At 35.3% G+C, this 19,445-nt stretch overlaps 4 protein-coding genes across 7 annotated transcripts; 2 read left to right on the forward strand and 2 right to left on the reverse strand.

Annotated features, from left to right (window-relative positions):
* The first annotated feature begins 2,389 nt into the window (after nt 1–2,389).
* On the forward strand, nt 2,390–3,189 carry LOC140818436 (uncharacterized). Its single transcript, XM_073178388.1, has one exon. It carries the CDS (start codon nt 2,476–2,478, stop codon nt 2,977–2,979), a length of 504 nt encoding a protein of 167 aa, XP_073034489.1. The 5' UTR covers nt 2,390–2,475; the 3' UTR covers nt 2,980–3,189.
* A 1,724-nt stretch (nt 3,190–4,913) lies between these two features.
* Nucleotides 4,914–6,208, forward strand: LOC140818487 (fasciclin-like arabinogalactan protein 21). Its single transcript, XM_073178444.1, has one exon. The coding sequence runs from the start codon at nt 4,962–4,964 to the stop codon at nt 6,105–6,107; it is 1,146 nt and encodes a 381-aa protein (XP_073034545.1). The 5' UTR covers nt 4,914–4,961; the 3' UTR covers nt 6,108–6,208.
* Nucleotides 6,209–7,041: 833 nt separating this feature from the next.
* On the reverse strand, nt 7,042–11,761 carry LOC140817691 (probable E3 ubiquitin-protein ligase ARI2). 4 transcript variants are annotated; one of them, XM_073177409.1, is made up of 8 exons: nt 11,413–11,761; nt 11,140–11,149; nt 10,846–10,878; nt 10,211–10,490; nt 9,512–9,992; nt 7,969–8,517; nt 7,735–7,898; nt 7,042–7,293 (listed from the first exon to the last, which is right to left on the reverse strand). In XM_073177409.1, the coding sequence occupies exons 1-8, from the start codon at nt 11,499–11,501 to the stop codon at nt 7,148–7,150; spliced, it is 1,752 nt and encodes a 583-aa protein (XP_073033510.1). In that variant the 5' UTR covers nt 11,502–11,761; the 3' UTR covers nt 7,042–7,147. The 4 variants fall into 4 exon arrangements, with proteins under 4 accessions (XP_073033510.1, XP_073033508.1, XP_073033507.1 ...); XM_073177407.1 differs by having other exon boundaries at nt 7,774–7,898; nt 10,211–10,566; nt 10,846–11,760; XM_073177406.1 differs by having other exon boundaries at nt 10,211–10,566; nt 10,846–11,760.
* Nucleotides 11,762–13,289: 1,528 nt separating this feature from the next.
* LOC140818046 (protein TIC 62, chloroplastic) lies at nt 13,290–18,229 on the reverse strand. Its single transcript, XM_073177857.1, is given in 12 exon segments — nt 13,290–13,533; nt 13,535–13,573; nt 13,996–14,108; nt 14,452–14,604; nt 14,828–14,938; nt 15,199–15,271; nt 15,402–15,483; nt 16,068–16,244; nt 16,424–16,466; nt 16,549–16,621; nt 16,716–16,833; nt 17,920–18,229. Coding segments are annotated over 12 exon segments (1,392 nt in total). The 5' UTR covers nt 18,215–18,229; the 3' UTR covers nt 13,290–13,418.
* Nucleotides 18,230–19,445: the final 1,216 nt, after the last annotated feature.

Raw genomic sequence — 19,445 nt, forward strand, 5'->3', positions numbered from 1 at the left:
GTGTCATCTATGAAAAAATTATTACTTTTTATGCTAAGAGTATTATTTTTTTATTGTGAATATCAGTAAGATTGATCCGTCTTACAGATAAAGATTTGTGAGACCGTTTCACAAGAGACTTATTCAAAAAAATTAGGGTAGATGTTAAAATTACTAATAAGTACACGAAATGAAATCTAAAAGCTATTATAGTAGACAATAGATATTAAGCTTTGTAGCATATAATATTTTGCCACATGAAATATTTACATAATATTTTATTAAATGCAAACATGACATATTATTGTTGTACGGAATTTCAATAAACCATTTTCATTTAATTATGTATATGCTATCGTTGTACGTAATTTCAATAAATCATTTTCATTTAATTATTTATATGCTATTGTTGTACGTAATTTCAATACATCATTTTCATTTAATTATTTATATGCTATTGTTGTACGTAATTTCAATACATCATTTTCATTCAATTATTTATATGAAGTCAATTATTATATTATCATTTTCAATTTTAGTTTTTTAAGTATATATTCCTTCGTAAACATAAAAAATTAAAATAAATGCAACGTAATCCATTGATTTCCTCCATTTTGCGACACATGATTACTCACAGCTGCAAGCAATTGATTAAAATTACTTTTTTTAGGCTAACAATCAATGCTTGCAACCCAAATCTTCAAATGGAATTAGGGAAAAAAAATATACCCCTTATATTGTTGATGTTTTTATTTCTGTATTACACAATTAATCATTATTTTTAATTTAAATTTTCAAAAGAAAAACTTCTATTTTTATTGTATATTCAAACTTAAAAATAATAGTCTAAAGTTTTGAAACTATTTTAATTTCTAGCAAAGCTTCCAAAACAGATTCTAGCAAGAACAATAAAAAGTAATATATTTTCATAGATGACACAAATAAGATATCCGTCTCATAAAACACGACCCGTGAGAGACCGTCTCACACAAGTTTTTGTCTTCTAATAATCCCGTAATGTCAGGAAAAAATATTTAGTAAATAAGAACATTCGACTTTTGAACAGGAGAATTATTTGTTCACCACAATTTATTTATTTATTTTTAAAATTAAATTAAACACCGAGTCAACGAAGCACACATTCCACCCAATGTCAATGAATCATACTAATCACGTACAAACCAGATTTTTCTACTTAATCGATGATCGTATGAAATCAGACTTTGAAAATCAAAGCAAACTAATTTTACACAGCTAACCCTCCTAGCTAACTAATTAATTGCTAACTGTCCTTATTCCTTAACCAATCCACCAATCTTAGTAATTGTAATTATTAAAACTCTCTTCTCAAGGATGATGTATGGTTGAATACTTGAATATCACGCACAACTATCTTGAAAAATAATGTGAAAATGGGAAAAGTGGTTTAGTGAAGATATCCGTGATGTGATATGACGTTGAGATCGGATTTGCATAAACCTGATAAATCCTTCATTATACTTATCGCCAATGGAATGACAATCTATTTCAATATGTTTAATTTCCCCTTTCATGGAAAATACGACTAAGAATATTATGAGGGAACATTGCAAGTTTGGTCTTGTATTTTTGCTTATTTGTGTTTTTGGTCATCAAAATTGTTATATTTCAATTTTAAAAAGCAATATTTTTAATTTTTTGTTTTTTGTCTTTTTTCTTACGTGACTTTGATATGATGCCGACGCAGTATTGCTGGCAAGGAATTGAAGTGACGCTTACATTTGTTGTGTCATATCAGCATCCTCATGGAAAAATTATTGAAATTGGAAAATTTGAAAGATATATGATTAAGACCGAAATTTGACAATATAAAAGACGGAAATCTCATAGATGCAAAAATATATGACAAAAAATAATATTCCCATTATTTTTAATACAATAATTTCATATTACTTAAAAAACTTATGCATATTCTAAAATTTAATATCTATGAATGTAAAAGAATAAATTTCTTAAGTTTTAGAGATTGAAATTACCACACATTAGAAAAACGATAATAAAATTAGTGAAACTTGACTTAAATTATTTACGTCCAACCTTGTATGATATAAAAAAAATAATAGTAAAATTTAAATATTTCTCAAGAAATGTGTGGCAAGGCTAGATCTTGATCGCGTCCCTACCATCCGATAATGATTTTCCTCTAAATCTTTGGAAATGCCAGACGCGTGTTGGTCTTGTATGTCCGCCATATATCTATCTAATTATCAAGGGTTACTATTTCTAACTGTCCATGCACCATTAATTCTATAATCTATATCCAGTGGGGTCGTAATTATAGGCATTGATTTAGTATTATTAATTAAGTTTGATTTTTGCGACAAAACTTATTTTGACCTCCACAAACTGTATGCAGTAACCGAAACTCGTCTTCTATAAATTCTGCATTCGGGAAAGATTTGAATATTCTATACATAACAACTCCGATTTTATTCATTCATAATAATATTTAAAAAAATGGGAAACTGTAGGTCCTGTGAATCCAGGTCTGCTGCAACGGCGAAACTGATTCTTTCCAACGGACAGCTTCAAGAATTCTCGTACCCGGTTAAGGTTTCGACTTTAATGCAACATGGTGCTGTTAATTATCTCGACAGATTCATATGCAGTTCTGACGATATGGAAATCGGAGAAGCATTCGTTGCTGTGGGCGGAGACGAGGAGTTGAGGCCAGGGGAGGTGTACTTCGAGCTACCATCGAGGTGGCGTAAGCACCGTATGCAGGCGGAGGACATGGCAGCTTTGGCAGTGAAGGCGAGCTTGGCTCTAGCTGGTGGTGACGATACGGTTAGCTGTAGTTGCTATGCATTTAAAAGGGTTGATCATGCGATGGTTGTGTTAAATGACAAGGAGAGGCCGTTCTTGGTGGCGGACGGAGGCCGAGGCCGAGGTCGAGGTTGTGGCCGTTTCAAGGGGGGTAAGTTTCTCCCCAAGTTGAGCGTGATAGTCGAAGAATTGTGAAAACTATGATGAAGTTTAGCATTATAGTCCCCATGCACACCCCATACCCCCAAGAAACCGAATGAATCCGAGACAGGATTAATTCCCACCAAAGTCTGAAGTTTGATAACAAATCCAGCTGGGGATTGTCCGAAACGTGTATATGTTTGTTTATCATCTATTACACCTTATCCAGCTGAAGTGAGTTGAATTTGGAAACCACAGATAAACTTTGTTCCATCTTATGTTCAGATTTTCCTCGAACCAATGTTGCTAAAAATAATTAATAATTAATAAAATACGAGGACCAACTTGCCAAGTTGTCCGTTTTGAATTCGAAAGAGAATGTTTCGAAAATATATTTATGATTTAGATGGAAAAATGCACTGGAGTACCAACATTTATAATGCACCCAGAAAGATCTCTTCTATACTACTCAATGGTTTGTTTCACCAATGAACGGTCCGGATCACTCTACATGAGTGATGAGACCACCTTCTTGTAAAAAAAAAAATTGACTCGGAAAAATTCGAGCCGTTGGATCGACCACTACAGACAGTGTCAGCAGGGGTAGGGTCGACCGAACCCTACTCAATAGAAGCAAAAAAACCCATCAAGATATAGATTGAATTGACGACGTTGCTCACCTCTGTTAATAATTTATGAATGATTATGTTTCTAATGAGACCGTTTCACGAATCTTTATCTACAATACGAGTCAACCTTACCGATATTTAAAATAAAAAGTAATACTTTTAGCGTAAAAAGTAATATTTTTTTTAATGGATGACCCAAATAAAAGATCTGTCTCACAAAATACGATTCGTGAGACCATCTCACATAAATTTTTGCCTTTATGAATTCAACTAAATCACAGCCGATGACTCAATAAAAATCTTAATAGATCAAGAAAAGCAGTGTGCAAAGGATTATCTCATTCTCTGAGCGAAGAGATCAGGGACCTTATAGTTGCACATACTTTTTTCCCTAATTCATGAGGAGGGGGCTACTCCAAGATCATACTTTTATGAGTGAGTCTCATGTGAGACCGTCTCACGGGTCATAATCCGTTAGACGGGTCAACCCTACCAATATTCACAATAAAAAGTAATACTCTTAGCATAAAAGGTAATACTTTTTCATGGGTGACCCAAATAAGAGATCCGTCTCATAAATACGACCCGTGAGACCGTCTCACACAAGTTTTTGCCTACTTTTATAACACAGCCGTTATTTCCGGCCGGCATAGAAGTCTCTCGTGCGTGCGAAGGAGATTACGTATAGTAATATCGATCGTCTATGACAAAAAAAACAAGTAATTTATTTATGGATATTATTAGGAAGGTTGTGCATAGCTAGTCTAGTCTCAAGCGAATATTCGCTTCTAATCTCTCGTAGACAAATGATAAAAAATTACTTAATCCCGATTTTTTTTATATATATATATAGAAAGAAGGTAGGATTCCTGCTTTAGTAAGCCTTTCAAATTGGTTAGAGGAATGAAATCGAAACCATATGGATAAATTTAAACTTAGGCCGAGGAATCATATTGTGAATGAATTTATGTTATAATCATAATTTTATGAAAAAATCTAAATTTCGAATATATTTCAATTAACTTATTTAAGCCATGTCTACGACTTTTCTCTAAATTTTTAAAGAGGCGCTCTCATGTGAGACCGTCTCACGGATCTTAACCTGTGAGACGGATTTACCCTATCAATATTCACAATAAAAAGTAATACTCATAGCATAAAAAGTAATACTTTTTATGAATGACCTAAATAATAGATCTGTTTCACAAATACGACCCATGAGACCGTCTTATGTAAATTTTTGTCATTTTTAAGAGTGATAATAAATTTTATAATTATGGTCGTAATTTCGATTTTATTGTTCAAAGATCCCGAGGGCAAAACCGTCCGATGACAACCAACAAACTCCCCCCTGAAAATGGTGTTCCCGCCCACTTCACACTTTGCAACCTGTACTCAGCTCCATTAATGGCGATTCCTCTCCGATTTCAGCTCCTCCTCCTCCTCCTACTTCTCATCCTCATATCCCTTTTCATCTCCGCCGCCGCAGCCCCGCCTTTAATCCAGGAGGTAACTCCTTCCATCTTGGCCAACTTACTCTCCACACTCGGCTTCCAGAAACTCTCCACCGCCAATCTCTCCGCTTCCAGTCCTATCACCATCTTCGCTCCCTCTGACGCCGCCGTTTCCACCTGCCCTACCTGCTCTCTCCACCTCCTCATTCGAGAATTCTCCCTACCAGGCCTCTACCCGCTGCAATTCCTCCAATCCCTGGTCTTCGGTACCAAAATCGAAACCCTAGCCCCCCATCGCTGCCTCACTATCACCACTGCCGCCACCGCAGACCATAACAAGAACAAGGTGTACGTAAACGGCGTGGAGATCGCGCGGCCCGACCTATTCAACGACGGAACAGTCCTCGTCCACGGTCTCCAAGGCTTCGTCTCGCACCTCTCTCCACTCTCATGCAACGTAGAACTCATGACGTCGCTCTCCTTCCCTTTCCCCTCGCTCCCTACGTTAGCATCGTCTCCGTCTCCGTCTCCTTCTCTAATGCCGCTCATGTTAAAGGACGCTATTCTCCGCCTGCAGACCATAGGGTACGGAGTCGTTTCTATGGCTCTCCGATTCAGGTACCCGGAGCTTGTTGAGCTGAAGGCCATGACCGTCTTCGCGGTCGACGATAACTCCATTTTCACCGGCGAAGGCAGCATCTACTTGTCGAATTTTTTACATCATGTAGTACCGAACAAGAGGCTTACCGCGGCGGATCTGGTGACTTTACGTCTGAAAACATCGTTGCCGACGATGGAAGCCGGACAGGATCTGGTGGTGACCACCGCTGGTGGCGGAGGAACTTTGACTCCGATGAAGATAAACCACATGAAGCTCGTGACCATTGATCTGATGCACAATGCTAAGATGGTAATCCATGGAATCTCTTCTCCTTTCCCGCGCGTGCAACAATATCAAGAGGCGGAGAGTGATGCAGAGATCCAACGGTCGAGATGTGGTCGATTGGATTGGGATGGTGGAATCTGTGTGATCGATGGCCAGGGGCGGGGTGGTCTTCAATCGACGGCGGATGTCCAAGATCACGATCGTGGTCTTTGACATCAGGCCGTTAATTCACTGAATATTTGAGTGCTTGTAGCTTCATCAAACGGTTCAAGTGGTTCGAAATAAATGTTCTTGTTAATACCTCTCTGCACGGATATTTTCTAATTTTGATGCAAGATGAATTACACTTTATCGACGTTTTACATATAATAAGAAAATAAGATCAATTATTTGATATATCTATATTTATTAGACATGATTATAATTAATTGTATATATTATATATGTATCATATTCAAAATTATATATTATATAAATATTTTAATAATGAAATTTGGTTGGTACATTATCATCAATAGTTTCAGACTCGTACCTACAAAATTTAAGTATAATTTGGGTATCAAACCATCCATAATTGGGATTATTTCACCCTGCCCCGCTGCCCGTGCAGGCAGTGCCTGCACGGGAAGAGAACGGCCCGGATCACTCCACATGAGTGATCTGAGCCCACCACCATGTATTAAAAAAAAAAAAATTGGCTCGGATTTTTCCGAGCCGTTAGATCTACCCTGCGGGCACTGCCCGCAGAGGTAGGGTCTACTTTACCACATAATTGAATAGTTGCAAGGGATGTAAATATTCAGAGCCAAAAAAAAATAAAAAAATCAGCTTCATGTTAGATAGTTCGAATAAGCTATATGCCAATTAATTCACCTAATATAAAAAAATTAAACCCCAATTGTGCAAGACTATACATCCTTAAGCTAGTTTTCCTCTCCGCCATCTTTGAAGGACGAACTGAAAAAAAAAAACCCAGACGGCGAGACGGGGTGTTGGGGAAGAAACCTACTACCATTGGATAAAATGAACAGAAAAACATGAGAGATCTAGATCTAAACCTTCTTTCTAAGAACAATAATCATAGAATAAACTATCCACACCCAACATGAGAGCCTGATTCCATCAAGTTTGGTACAAGCTCAAGATCGAGAAATTTATTCCATAAAAGACTGCCGAATTCTTGACCCAAAAAAAAAAGTTCGCCTATCCATTTGTCACCAAATTTCTTTGGGAAAGATGATCACTTTTAGTGATCAACTTCCTCGATGAAACTCCGCAGGCAAGTTTAGATCAAACACACTGCCTCCAGAACTTCCTTTTCTACCCCGCTTCCATGACGGCTTTTGTCTCTTGTTTGAAGTCCCAGACGCGGTTGCTCGCCCTGCTTCTAGTACGTCTCCTGAAAAACAACGGAAAGTGTCGACTGTCAACAGCAAGCGCTGCAATTAATTTGGACACTCGCAGGAAATCATAACAATTAAGAATACTTCACCAACAGGAAAGCACGACAATCAGGAATAGGTGTGTTGAAAGCTACATCAAAAGGTCGCAACAGAACTACGTGACAGATACATAACCATTGTTTGTGACCAACACACACACACACACACACACACATATATTGGAGATCATTGTTTGTGATATTGATTATCGCTACTAGGGTGAATTCTTGAAGTTCACCTTTTTTTACCTAGAATCTTTTAAACGAAAATTATTTTGAGACCCTCATTTGGCAGTTTACAGTATTTACTGTAAGGATCTCTCACTCTACATAATACTATAAATTCTTTCCATGTGTTTCCTCAGACATTAATCCCAAGCAAGTTCCCATCATTTTTACCATCTAGGTGCTCCACAGTTTTACGATCATTGTATCCACCTGCTTGAGCACTTGATACAACCGTGAGCTCTTCAGCCTTCTCAATGCCTTTTGACTGGTATGGAGCTATGTTGTGAGTAGTGAATTGAAGAGAACCCAACAAATCATTCTCAATACATTCATACCTGCAAGATAAGGGAGAGAGTAAGCTTCAATATTTCTCGTGAAATTTAGGCAGCAATCTTCAATACCTACATCTTTTGGCAGAGGTTATCAGTAATTGATGAGAGATTAATGATTTGCATCCTTATACGCATCACTCGTTTTTCAGAATACTCATCAAATGGCTCCTCAAGAAGTTTCGATAGTTTCTCAACATTTGACTCGAGCTGCTGTTGCTGGTCCTCGAACAAATTCTTTTTAATTTCCCTTTCCTCATTGGTCATTTCATCCATAAATAAGTCATCGCCAAACATGTAGAATGCAAATGGATATGAATATGAAAGAGACCTTCTTGATCGAAAGAGCCTGTGAAGCCCATTTGCAACCCAGGTGAAATCTCTTAGTTTGGAATCCTTTGCTTCCAAAGTTGATATTTTTTCATTTATAGTATCACTCAGTCGAGATTCCTGCTTAAAGGAGTCCGTATGAGCTTTATAGCGATTATGATAATGCATGTATCTGTAAAGATCTCGCTTTGCACACTCAGCATTTTTCTCATTATCTTCTTTGTATCGCCCACAGCTGTGATTAGCAATATGGGACCATGTATGCTCTCGGCCTGTAGCTCCACCACACAGCCAACTGTAGAAAGCACAAGGGTAAGCCACAACATGAAATGGTAGCATTTTCACTAGAAAAAAAAAAATTAGATTAACTAACCAACAAGCCTGCGAAAGTTAATGGCATTATTCCTATGTAAACAATAGAAAATTATGGCACAAAATTAGATATTCTGGAGGACCTTATCCACACAGAACATCTGCTATTAAGGTGCAAACAGGAAAGAATATCTGCCAAGACAATTCTCCAACATGATAGTCATGGAGTTTGAAAGTCTTGTCAGAAACAAATTACATAAAGGTACAAACGGAAAGTCAAAGGTAATGGTGTCATAAAACTAAGTTAGAAAGCTCATAGGCGACAATGTCTTATATGTAACTTACCAAAAAGAATGTGTTATTTGCAATATCAAACCTCCAAAAAATCTCTGTCCAGCCTAATACATGCCAAATATCAGTGTTTATCTTGTTTACACACTACCACCAGAACAGCTTTTCCAATACAAAAAACCAAATGCAGGATACTGCTTTACATTAATGAAGTAAAACACATATAATAGAAAGCATCATCATTGCCACGTGCCACAACTTGGAATTTATTAAACCCCCTCTTAAAATATGCTTCACGTTCATTGACCCTTCAGATTAGCAAATTTGAAGCTGAGTCCGGATAAAAAAAATGAGAAATTGGGCATCATGGAAATGTGCCATCAAAATTAGTTGCTGTGTAGCTCTTCTACTTGCTCCAGATAAGCTAAAAGAATAAAAGAAGAAAAGAAGGAAAACAAGGAGATTTCCTAAACTTGCCACACAAAAAGTAAAAATGAATAGGCGAGATAGGAATGGAATCTAATTTCCACACTGCGTATACCCCCAAAAAAGGAGGGGTGAGACTGTCTAATCATAAGACAAAAGCGAAATTGATAAAGAAACATTTCTCAGCAGCATTACATGCTATTGTGTCAATATACATTAAGTAGCATACATGAGGAAGGAACTTTAGCAAGAATTCTTACCAAAATGCTTGCCCGCATATACAACAAACTAAATTACACCCACCATTCTTCTCAACAGGTTTGTGACACTTAGGACACGGCTTGGTATGTACAGAAATCCAATTAACTGTCTCAGATTCATCTCGGCATTTCTTTGTCCATAGTTCCCACATCAAGCATGAGCAAGGGGAATGAGCTTCTGATAAGCAACTGAAACAAAATTGTGAACCACAAGAACATTCAACCTCACAAAATTCATCATTTTCTACCCGTATTGCATTCCCACAATGTGGTGTGCTGGGACACCATTTCACCATTTTATTGTCTTCAATGTATGACTCAAGGAGAAATCTTTCAAATTTCTCAGCCAAATCAGGGTGTTTGACGCTAACTAGTTTTCTGACAATAGCTTCATCACAGATAGCGTTGCATTTATGGGCCATACACTTGATCCGTTTGCTCTGCCCATCATTTATTTTCACAACAAAATGCTCCGTCCAACCTGAAAAATTTTAATACTAAATACTAGATGTTTCCACAATTTACTATCCTGAGCACATGTAAATCTAGAAAACAGAAAAGCTGGAAAACGAGGCACTGAAAAACACAAAACTAACTACATCACTGTACAGAGGAATAGCAGGAACTATTACAGGATGTCATTTTACCCAATACAGACTGCCCTTGAACATAACCCCAATAAAAGGAAAGGGTGCTTACAATTGTCACAAAAGCAATGCCCGCAGTCCATTGTGGTTACCTCTTGTGCAGGGACATCATCCGTACATATATCACACGTCATTGCTAAGGAAGGCTCAAGTGGATCAAGGTCAACAAATTTGTCTGCTGTGACACCTGCTTCAGAAAACAAGAAAGCTTTTCCCTTTTCAACATACACTGCAATCAATTTCTCAACGTCCCAACGATGATGAATGAGAAGAGTTCTGGCATGCTGTTCTCTTAGTGATATTAAGTCCATTACTCTTTGCAAATCTTCCCTCTGCATGGATGAAAAACAACCTCATTCTTCAGGTCAGCATGACATATACGCCACCAATTTGTTCTTCTAATTTGACCTTACAGGATTAAGAAACCACACTGAGCACATCTCCATCTCATATTTGATAAGTCACTTGTCTAAGTCTTAAAATGACGAATTACATTTGCGGTTTGCATTTTAAAATCAGTAAAAAATCACCCAAATCAATATGCTTAGGGGCATGGAAGGTTTTAAGATGTAATTTGAATAATTGAGTATAAGAAGAAACTGTGAAGCATAAAAATAGTCATGCAGAAGATAAAAAATGACAAAGTATACCAAGTGTGCACACAAAAGAAAAGAAACAACACTATACCTGTGCGGCCAAGAGAGACTCTTTCGTGATTACCTGCCAAAGGCAATAAAAAAAAAATCAGTAAACAGCTCTCAACCATTATACCAACAAGATAAGATTCATTCCACTGTAGAAATCCACTTTTCATTGAAGTAAGAGGACCCTGCAGGGCTGAAACGTGAAAAAGTCGGCCAGAAATAAGAATGGACTCCCATCTCCATGAAATGATAAACCAAATAACATGAAGGCGATTCAACAGGACTTAACGCCGAGGATAAATAAACAAAACCCAATTTTCCAAAAAAAGAAGAACACTCGAGATTCTCTCTTTAAAAGCACAGAATATCATCAAGAAGATAAGTACAGCCTTCGCTCTAATTACGAAAAAATCGCCCCCCGTATTTTTACTTCAAATGAAATTAATTAACATTCCTGACAAAGCAAATAATTCAACTAGAAGCTGATAAAACAGCGCCAGCTCCGAAGTCCAGACCACTCCAACATGAAAACTTAAAGAAGACGAAACATCATTCACATAATAGTACACACAAAATAAAAAAAAAAATCTAAATACATTCCTTGCAAGACAAAGCTTTTGATGAAGCACACTGAGCATCGGAATCTTCATTCTCAATCCCGTCCAACGATTCTTCGCTGCCACTCACAGAATCCTCCATCTCAATAACCCCACACCCAACACCTCTCTATGCAACTGTATTATTATAATCAAGTGCATCAATCGACAAAACAATCAGATGCCAATATTGATCTGATTTGACGACTGTTATCGGCTCCGCAATCGGCCGACGAGCTAAATTGCCCGATAAATTCCCGATGTTGGGGGAGAGGGTTTATTGGTGAGTGTAGTAGAGCTTCCAACGACCTCAGTTTTTGCAAAATGAATACCAAAATTTTTACTCCGCCGGAATATTCCCATGTGCTTTAAAATATTTGGCAAAAATCTATGTGACGGTCTTACGGATAATATTTGTGAGACAGATTTTTTATTTGGGGCACTCATAAAAAAATATTACTTTTTATGCTAAAAATATTACTTTTTATTGTGAATATGAGTAGGATTGACTAGTCTCATAGATTATGATCCGTGAAACGATCTCACATGAGAGTCACTCAAAATATTTTAGGGAAAAATACAATTTGTTGTTTTTATGATATTATTTTTCAAATTTCAACGTTTTATTTTTGTAATTTTTGATAAATTTTTTTGACGTCACACATATATCACGTATACATCGATTACATTATTTCAACGTGGTGTTGACATGTACAATTAACACTTTCAATAAAAATAGATTAAGATAGTCGTATCATAAATGAAAAATACACGATTAAAATTGAAATTTAACAAAACATATCATCAATATTGAAATATGACCAAAACTGTGTTTTCCAATATTCATGTCCAAACATAACTTACAAATAAAATTTAAAACTTTTAATTTTAATCATATGATTATTATATAATGATTTGTTTTGATCGTACATATTGACATATTAAAATCTTTATGTGGACAAATCAGAAATATTATCTAATTTATGTTAAAGTAAATATTAATCGAAATAAGTTTAATTAAAAAATGCTTATCTTATATTTGACAATGAGATACGTGAAATTTTCAAATAACATTGAATTTGACAATATTTTGTTTGCCATATTCAAATAAAGACATGGTTGACTTGATTTGATAAAAACTTAAAATCAGTCAATTTTGTGAGATATATCAGTCTATTATGTTATATGTATTTATTTCAATCTAGATATAGATCGAGTCGATTTATCTCACAAACATATATTTTTGAGACAGTTTCATAAAAAACTTATAATCACGATTTATCATTTTTCCCCCACTAACTGTAGGAGGTTGGAGGATGAATATTTAAGCGATTTTTTTTAATAAAAAATAGGTATCTTATGCGATGATTTTATAGATCTATAAACAGGTCGATCCAGTCCATATATATAATGAAAATTAATAATTTTGAAATAAAAAACAGTATTTTTCATATGTTGAGTCAATATAATGTGTTATTCTGTTATATGCTAAGTATATATATATACACACACTATCTTAATCTATAAATATATTAAAATGTTTTAGTTTCACTTTAGATATTATACTATTTTAAAACTTAAGAGATTATTTTTATAAAAGTCTATAATAATTAATTAGAAAATTAATTTAAATATGATAAATCTTAACTATTTTTTTTTTTGAAATAAAATCTTAGCTATTTTTAATATACGATGTTTTGATATAAAAAAAAAATTATTAAGAGTTATATGATCATTTAAATATAGAAAATATTTGATTAAACCTCGGAGTTCACATATAAAATTGATATGTTTTTTTTTTATTTTAATAAATTTATGGTTGTAGACTTTTTAAAAAAATTAATATTAAACATTTTATAGAATGCCAATCCCACTTAATAGGATAAACAGATGACTGTGTATTAAATTTTATAGAATGCCAATCTCATTTTTTTACATTAAAATTAAACATTTTATAGAATTCTCAGGACCTCAACGCAACAGTGTACAATGTTTCAGACAAAAATATATTTCCAAGGACCTAGAAATGTACTGCAATTTTTGACAGATGAGAGGGATCCTGTCCACCTTTTGATTCAGAATATTTCTTGATATCAACTGGATTCTTAGGTTTATTGTAGCTTGACAAAGTTGGCACTTGGAGATGGCGATGTAGGGGGTTTGAGGTCGTCATATCTGAGAAATAAAATTCAGAAGTGGATGATATTTAAGTCTGTCAAAATGTTCAGCGTTCAAGAGCAGATAACAAGTTTTTTGTTTGGATTAGAGAAGTTTTCTAAAAATCTCTTTCACAAGCTTTGCTTAAGAAAATGTGATGTCTGGTTGAGAGTGCTTAAAAAATCAAAAGCAAGGAGTAAAGAATTCGTTCAAGGCAACAACTTCAACTTCTCTTTAGAAAATAATAATAAATTTTTTTACTTGAGCTAACTAACATAAAGTTGTTGATGCTTCAAAAAAAATATTTAGGGAACTAACATACTGAAGTGTTTTTCAAAATAAGTGTTCATGTAACCGAACTCATGCTAAGTCATCCTTCGAAATTTGATGTTTCAAAGCAAAATCAATCGTCAACTTAATATGGAGCAAACTGGACTCACGCTGTGTATGGAGAAAGAGGCCTTGTAGCAGTTGACTTCACCAGTTCGGGATCTTTCTTTGGGGAACTACTTTTTGAAACAGGTGGTGTGGGGGTGTTTGCATTATCCGACACCTAAAGCCGAGATAGAACTTTCAGCTTCAACAAACAACAAGTATGGGAAAGTTTTCATAAATTTCCTGGATTGGCATGCACAAAAAAAAAACATTTCAAGTACCAGCAAGCACTGTGGCATGTTCTATTGATTACAAATGCATTTCTTGCCGTTCCGGTGCATGAATCTACACAAACCAATTTTAAACAAGTCTTGTGGCATGGTGCATCTAAACTCTCAGAGAAGAAAGGGCAGTATGCATGAATACAGGAAACACATTCATGGGTATTAAGACACTTAAAATGCTAAGAAGGGATATAAATAAATGATATTTACTTCCATATGCATTTGACTGAATTTTACCCTGGAAGCATAAACTTCAGCACGCTGAGATGGTATCTTTTGAAGGAGTTCTCCCATGGGAGTCAAAGGAGCTGAAGTTTCTGCAATTACTTCAACGATTTTGAAGGATGAAAGGCTGCGATTTTTGGCCATGAATGCCAGTAGTTCTGCTACCTGGTGTTCATAAAAATAATTATTTAATTCTGAGTTTATTAGGAAAAAAACTAAAAACAGTTATCGATGTTACTTTTTCTTGAAAAACTCTCATTTTGTAAAAGGATATCATATTGATTGAATGATTAACCTGACTCTGAACCTACAAAAGGCTCAAGTCAAGCTAGTATGGCTTCTCCAACGCTCCCCCAAAAATTTGTTATGCGTGAACAAGGAAGAGAACCTGCAGATTTGACACCAATCCACCAAATAGAGTATCCTCCTCGGACAAGGTAATATTATGTGTTTCTTTGAAAGAATCGGTAGGCCGCTCCATTCCTCCAGGTCTCACTATCTGCAATAGGTGTTCGAGTATGAGTATGAAAATTGTTTTTATTAGGATATCATATATCCCACTTCACACATGTCAATAGTTTATACATAGGATTGAACACTTCTTGTCGTAACGAAAAATCATACTTGTCAACATTAGCTCAACTAAAAATTTTTAAACCGTACAATACTCCAATCACTAAAATTTGATCGACGCACGACATAACTCATAAGAAACAACACAAGGCAGCAAAACAATGGTATGGTCCGAACAACTCTCACCGTGTATGAAAGACCGCTGGCAAGAAGTGCTTCCTCTGCTTTCCTCTTCCAAATTAGGACTCCCCAAAACAAACTTTTTTGGAGATGTGTACGACAATCATAAATCAGAAAAGAATCAAAGATAGAGACTTGAAGATTTCTTGTTGACACTTCACAGCCTAAGGTGATTTGAACAATTCATAATGGGGAACTCTTCGACTTACTTCAAGATAGCAGCAGGAAATCCAATTTTGTTTGTTCCGAGAGATGTGACCAAAATGAAATGCTTAACCTTGGAAGAAGTTGCTGCAACCAAAAATGGGAGTGGGCATTTATAGTTCAATGATAAAAATATTTCTAGGTGGACCCCACCTTCCATGGGCTCGAGTTTGTGGGAAAGTAGTTTATGACATGCAACCAAAGTCGGAGGATCACACGCAAAACCATATATATTTCATCATTGTGGTCTTGAGAGCTTATTTCAGGGCCATTATCCCCAATAGTCGCAAATATGCATATATCTCCCAGAATTCAACTTACACGCAAGGGTATGTTAAAAGTACAAATTTATTGTAGGACCAACTCCCACACCCGAGCTTTGGAAAAGCAATTTCTAACATTTATTGCAACTTTTTGATTGATAGACTACAAAATTTCATATAGGACAGATAGATCTCAACCAAGAACAAACTAGATAACTATATTTAAGCAACCAACTAGACCATAACTATATCTCAACAGCTGTACCATTTGTAATCCTTCCATTCGTTAAAAACTTCAGTTCTACAAATGAAGAATATTTGTTGAATTTTATGATGGTGCATTTTACGGTTAACTTATTCAATCCTGTTAAAGCGAATTAGGAAAGCCTAAACCAGAAATTTTCTTACCTGCATCAATCAAGTTTTTGGTCGCCTGAAAGTCAATTCGGTATGGTCCAGTTATATCAAATATCTCCTTTTCGCTTGCACCGATGCAACATATAACAGTCGAAGAATTTCCAAGTGCTGGCTCAATCTGATCCCGTTTCTCCAGGTCACACACCACAAGTTTAAGCCTATCTATAGCTGGACTAAAGACCAAAAAACTATGAACGAAATTTCCAATTGACATGTAGACATCAATCTTGCTAGAATAAACAAGCCCATATAATCACACATAGAAATGCCAAGAAATCCTATTAAATGTCAATATCAATTACAAACTCGATCTTATGTTAACAATCTAAAAGCCCATTTTATCTTACGAGTGCCTCCAGCCACGTCGTCAAACTTCATGTTCTGAACACTCTGAATAGAAGAAAAATATCATAACCATGAATAAAAGAAGAGAAACACCATTTCAATAATAACCAAGTATCAGAACTCATACTTGCAATAGTGATTCGGCTCTCTGAATACTCCGAACACCAGCTTGAACCTTAAATCCTAATTTTAAAAGCTCCCTGCATGAGAAAAACAATATTTAAGCAACCGAATCAGTTTTTAAGCATCATAGTCCAGAAGATTTCTCATCGAGTAATTAAGTTAAACGAGCACCTCACAGTTCGATATCCAACTTTTCCAGTGGCGCCAGCAACAAACACAAGATTCTCATCCTTTCCACCAGCATCACTCGACGTAGTATTTTGTGCCTCAACTTTTAGTTTTACGGTGCCTTGTAAAGGAGCATAGTAGTACAGTAAATAGAAGGCAGGAGACACGTCATTGACAAACAGGGAGAACGATAGGTAAAAAAATTATGAGCAATGCTAGATACATTTAGGTTACACTGAAATTTTTCCTAAAGGGTAGCAGAGGAAAAAAAATAAAAGAAATGAAAAATTGGATTCAAATATATTTTTGTAATTTCTCATGAAAAATGTAAGTCTGCATGTAACCTAAAGTGTACGCCCAAAATTTTCCAAAAATTATAGTTTTTCCTTTCATTATTAAGATAATCATCGTTCACATACTTACTGTCTATGGCTATGCATTCTACCTTAAATTTGACATGTACCCTCCTTTGCACTGAATATTAAAAAACAGACATGATAAAACCCCAAGGCAATAAGAATATCCCAATAGGAAAACAACAATTTCAAATTAATGAGGAATTCCCAAAAAATCATATTCTTTTTTGCAAGATAACCATATGCATCAGAAACCACTAAAAAATCAAGACCGTATTTTTTTACCAAAATGAAAACTGCACCAGTTCATTAATCAATCTAGATTGTATTTTAACTATAGATCCGCAAAGAAACAACTAGAGAAATTTTAAAACGAATAACTTAATGTTTAAGTCATATATTCACACACGACACACACTAATGTTCTCTCTACTGGTGATCTAATTAGGATGGGTGACCTCAAAAAATGAAGTCTCTTCCAGCAAAAAAAGCTGTCCTTAACTAAGTTGGGCCACCCTAACAATCACGGTTAACCATAACGGTAGCAGTACCCACTGGCTATATCATGGAATCATCATGGCAAATCCAATCAGATTCCAAAAAGGAGCGGATCACATTAAATCTCATATAATCAAATAAAGCTAGTGCAAGGAACCCCACCCCAGAACATTTCTCGTCGAAATTCCCGCATCCTGGTTGAAATAAAGAAACAAGGAATTCAAAACAAACAAGAAGAAACAGAGGTTCAACATAATACTCCTCACTCTACCCCCTACATTCCCCCATTTCACACAATTCAGGTATGAATTCAAAAGGGTTGCACTAAACCACACAAAGAATCACGACAATACCTGACATTCGTGCTTTGTAATAAAAAAATTGGAGCTTTCTGCTATTTGGGCAGTTTCTGTAATCCAACGGAAGCTTGACATTGGTGAGCCCATGAAAAAATGGCTTATCTGTAAACCCGCCATGAGAGATGCAGCTGACTGCACAAGGAAACTGCAGGGAACGGAGCTCCATGAATGCGAGAAAATAGCTGAAATTATCCTGTGATGGCCTTTGTAATATCCATATCCCAGATGGTTCCCTGGATCCTATTATTGATTGGTCCAGGCCAAAAAAAACTGCAACCACATATTTCATTTACAAAATCAGACACCAACAATTGCAAAGATGAAGCTTGTCATTTACAGAGGTACAGTTATTATTTTGAACCATTTTTTTCCCATGATATATTAAGCCTTAAAATACTAGTCCCCTTCTCTTTTTTTCTTCTTGGGTTTCAACAGTCTCAACCCAAGATTTCGTTCCGAATATGAAATTGAACCACAAAAAATATAATGCAAAAATTTATATAAATTCAAAGATATAGTTCTAAAGCAATTTTCTTATGCTTGCAAATTGAATCCATGAGGGTGGTCAAAACACACCTAATGATATAAAGACATAAATCACTTCCAATTGGAAGATATGTGTTCCATCCTACGTTGAAACAATGTTATGATTTGCTAAAACATGTAAAGTTTGAAAAATGAATATTATGTATGTTGTTTGTTTTTAATATAACAGAGATAAAAATATTGTTTTATTTTAATTTTCTATGAAACCGGAAGTAAATGAATTTTAGTTTTAATAAAATAGTTCTGATGTCAGATTAATACTTGTAATAAACTATAACGACATTAAATTTTACCCAAAAAAGCTGGGCACAAATTTGTGTGAGACGATCTCACGGATCGTATTTTGTGAGACGAATATCTTATTTGAGTCATCCATTACAAAATATTACTTTTTTATGCTAACAGTATTACTTTTTATTGTGAATATCGATATGGTTGATGTGTCTCACAGATAAAGATTCGTGAGACCGTCTCACAAGAAACCTACTCAAAAAACTGATATTAGTAAACTAATAAACATAAAGATCTATACATTCTTTCCAATAATAACTTAAAAAAATTAATAATAATTCATATCAAATGTAAGATATATCGCTGTAGAATGAGGTACATGTTTCATATTTCTGGGTAATATTATAATTTGTGTCAATTATTAAACTATAAACGATAAGATTATTGAATTTCACGAAATAATCACCATATTATAATTAATTAAAATGAACATTTCGCCAACTGTAATATCCAAATAATCATCCTAATATGAACCAGGTCACCCACGTTTTTACATACCTTTTCCTCAAAGTAATTCATCTTCGTGTGGCTCAAAATTTTTTCTTTACAAACTCAAAAGTCCAAGGCATCCAACAGTGGTGGAACCAGAAATATGGCTCTGCTCGAGCTGGAATTTTAAACTATAAAATCTTTTAATATTTTAAATTGATCTAACCGTACTAATATCATATTATTTCAAAATT

This window comes from Primulina eburnea, chromosome 17 (assembly GCF_022965805.1).
Source record: "Primulina eburnea isolate SZY01 chromosome 17, ASM2296580v1, whole genome shotgun sequence".
Taxonomy (NCBI): domain Eukaryota; kingdom Viridiplantae; phylum Streptophyta; class Magnoliopsida; order Lamiales; family Gesneriaceae; genus Primulina; species Primulina eburnea.

Bases quoted from the DNA above. Each gene is read 5' to 3' on its own strand.
- LOC140818436 (XM_073178388.1), top strand. From the start codon at position 2,476: ATGGGAAACTGTAGGTCCTGTGAATCCAGGTCTGCTGCAACGGCGAAA.
- LOC140817691 (XM_073177409.1), bottom strand. From the start codon at position 11,501: ATGGAGGATTCTGTGAGTGGCAGCGAAGAATCGTTGGACGGGATTGAG. The intron at 9,993-10,210 runs GTAAGCACCCTT...AAAATTTTTCAG, and splicing joins GCATTGCTTTTGTGACAATT to GTTGGACGGAGCATTTTGTT. The intron at 7,294-7,734 runs GTAAAAATGATG...GTTGTTTTTCAG, and splicing joins AACTGTGGAGCACCTAGATG to GAGACGTACTAGAAGCAGGG.
- LOC140818487 (XM_073178444.1), top strand. From the start codon at position 4,962: ATGGCGATTCCTCTCCGATTTCAGCTCCTCCTCCTCCTCCTACTTCTC.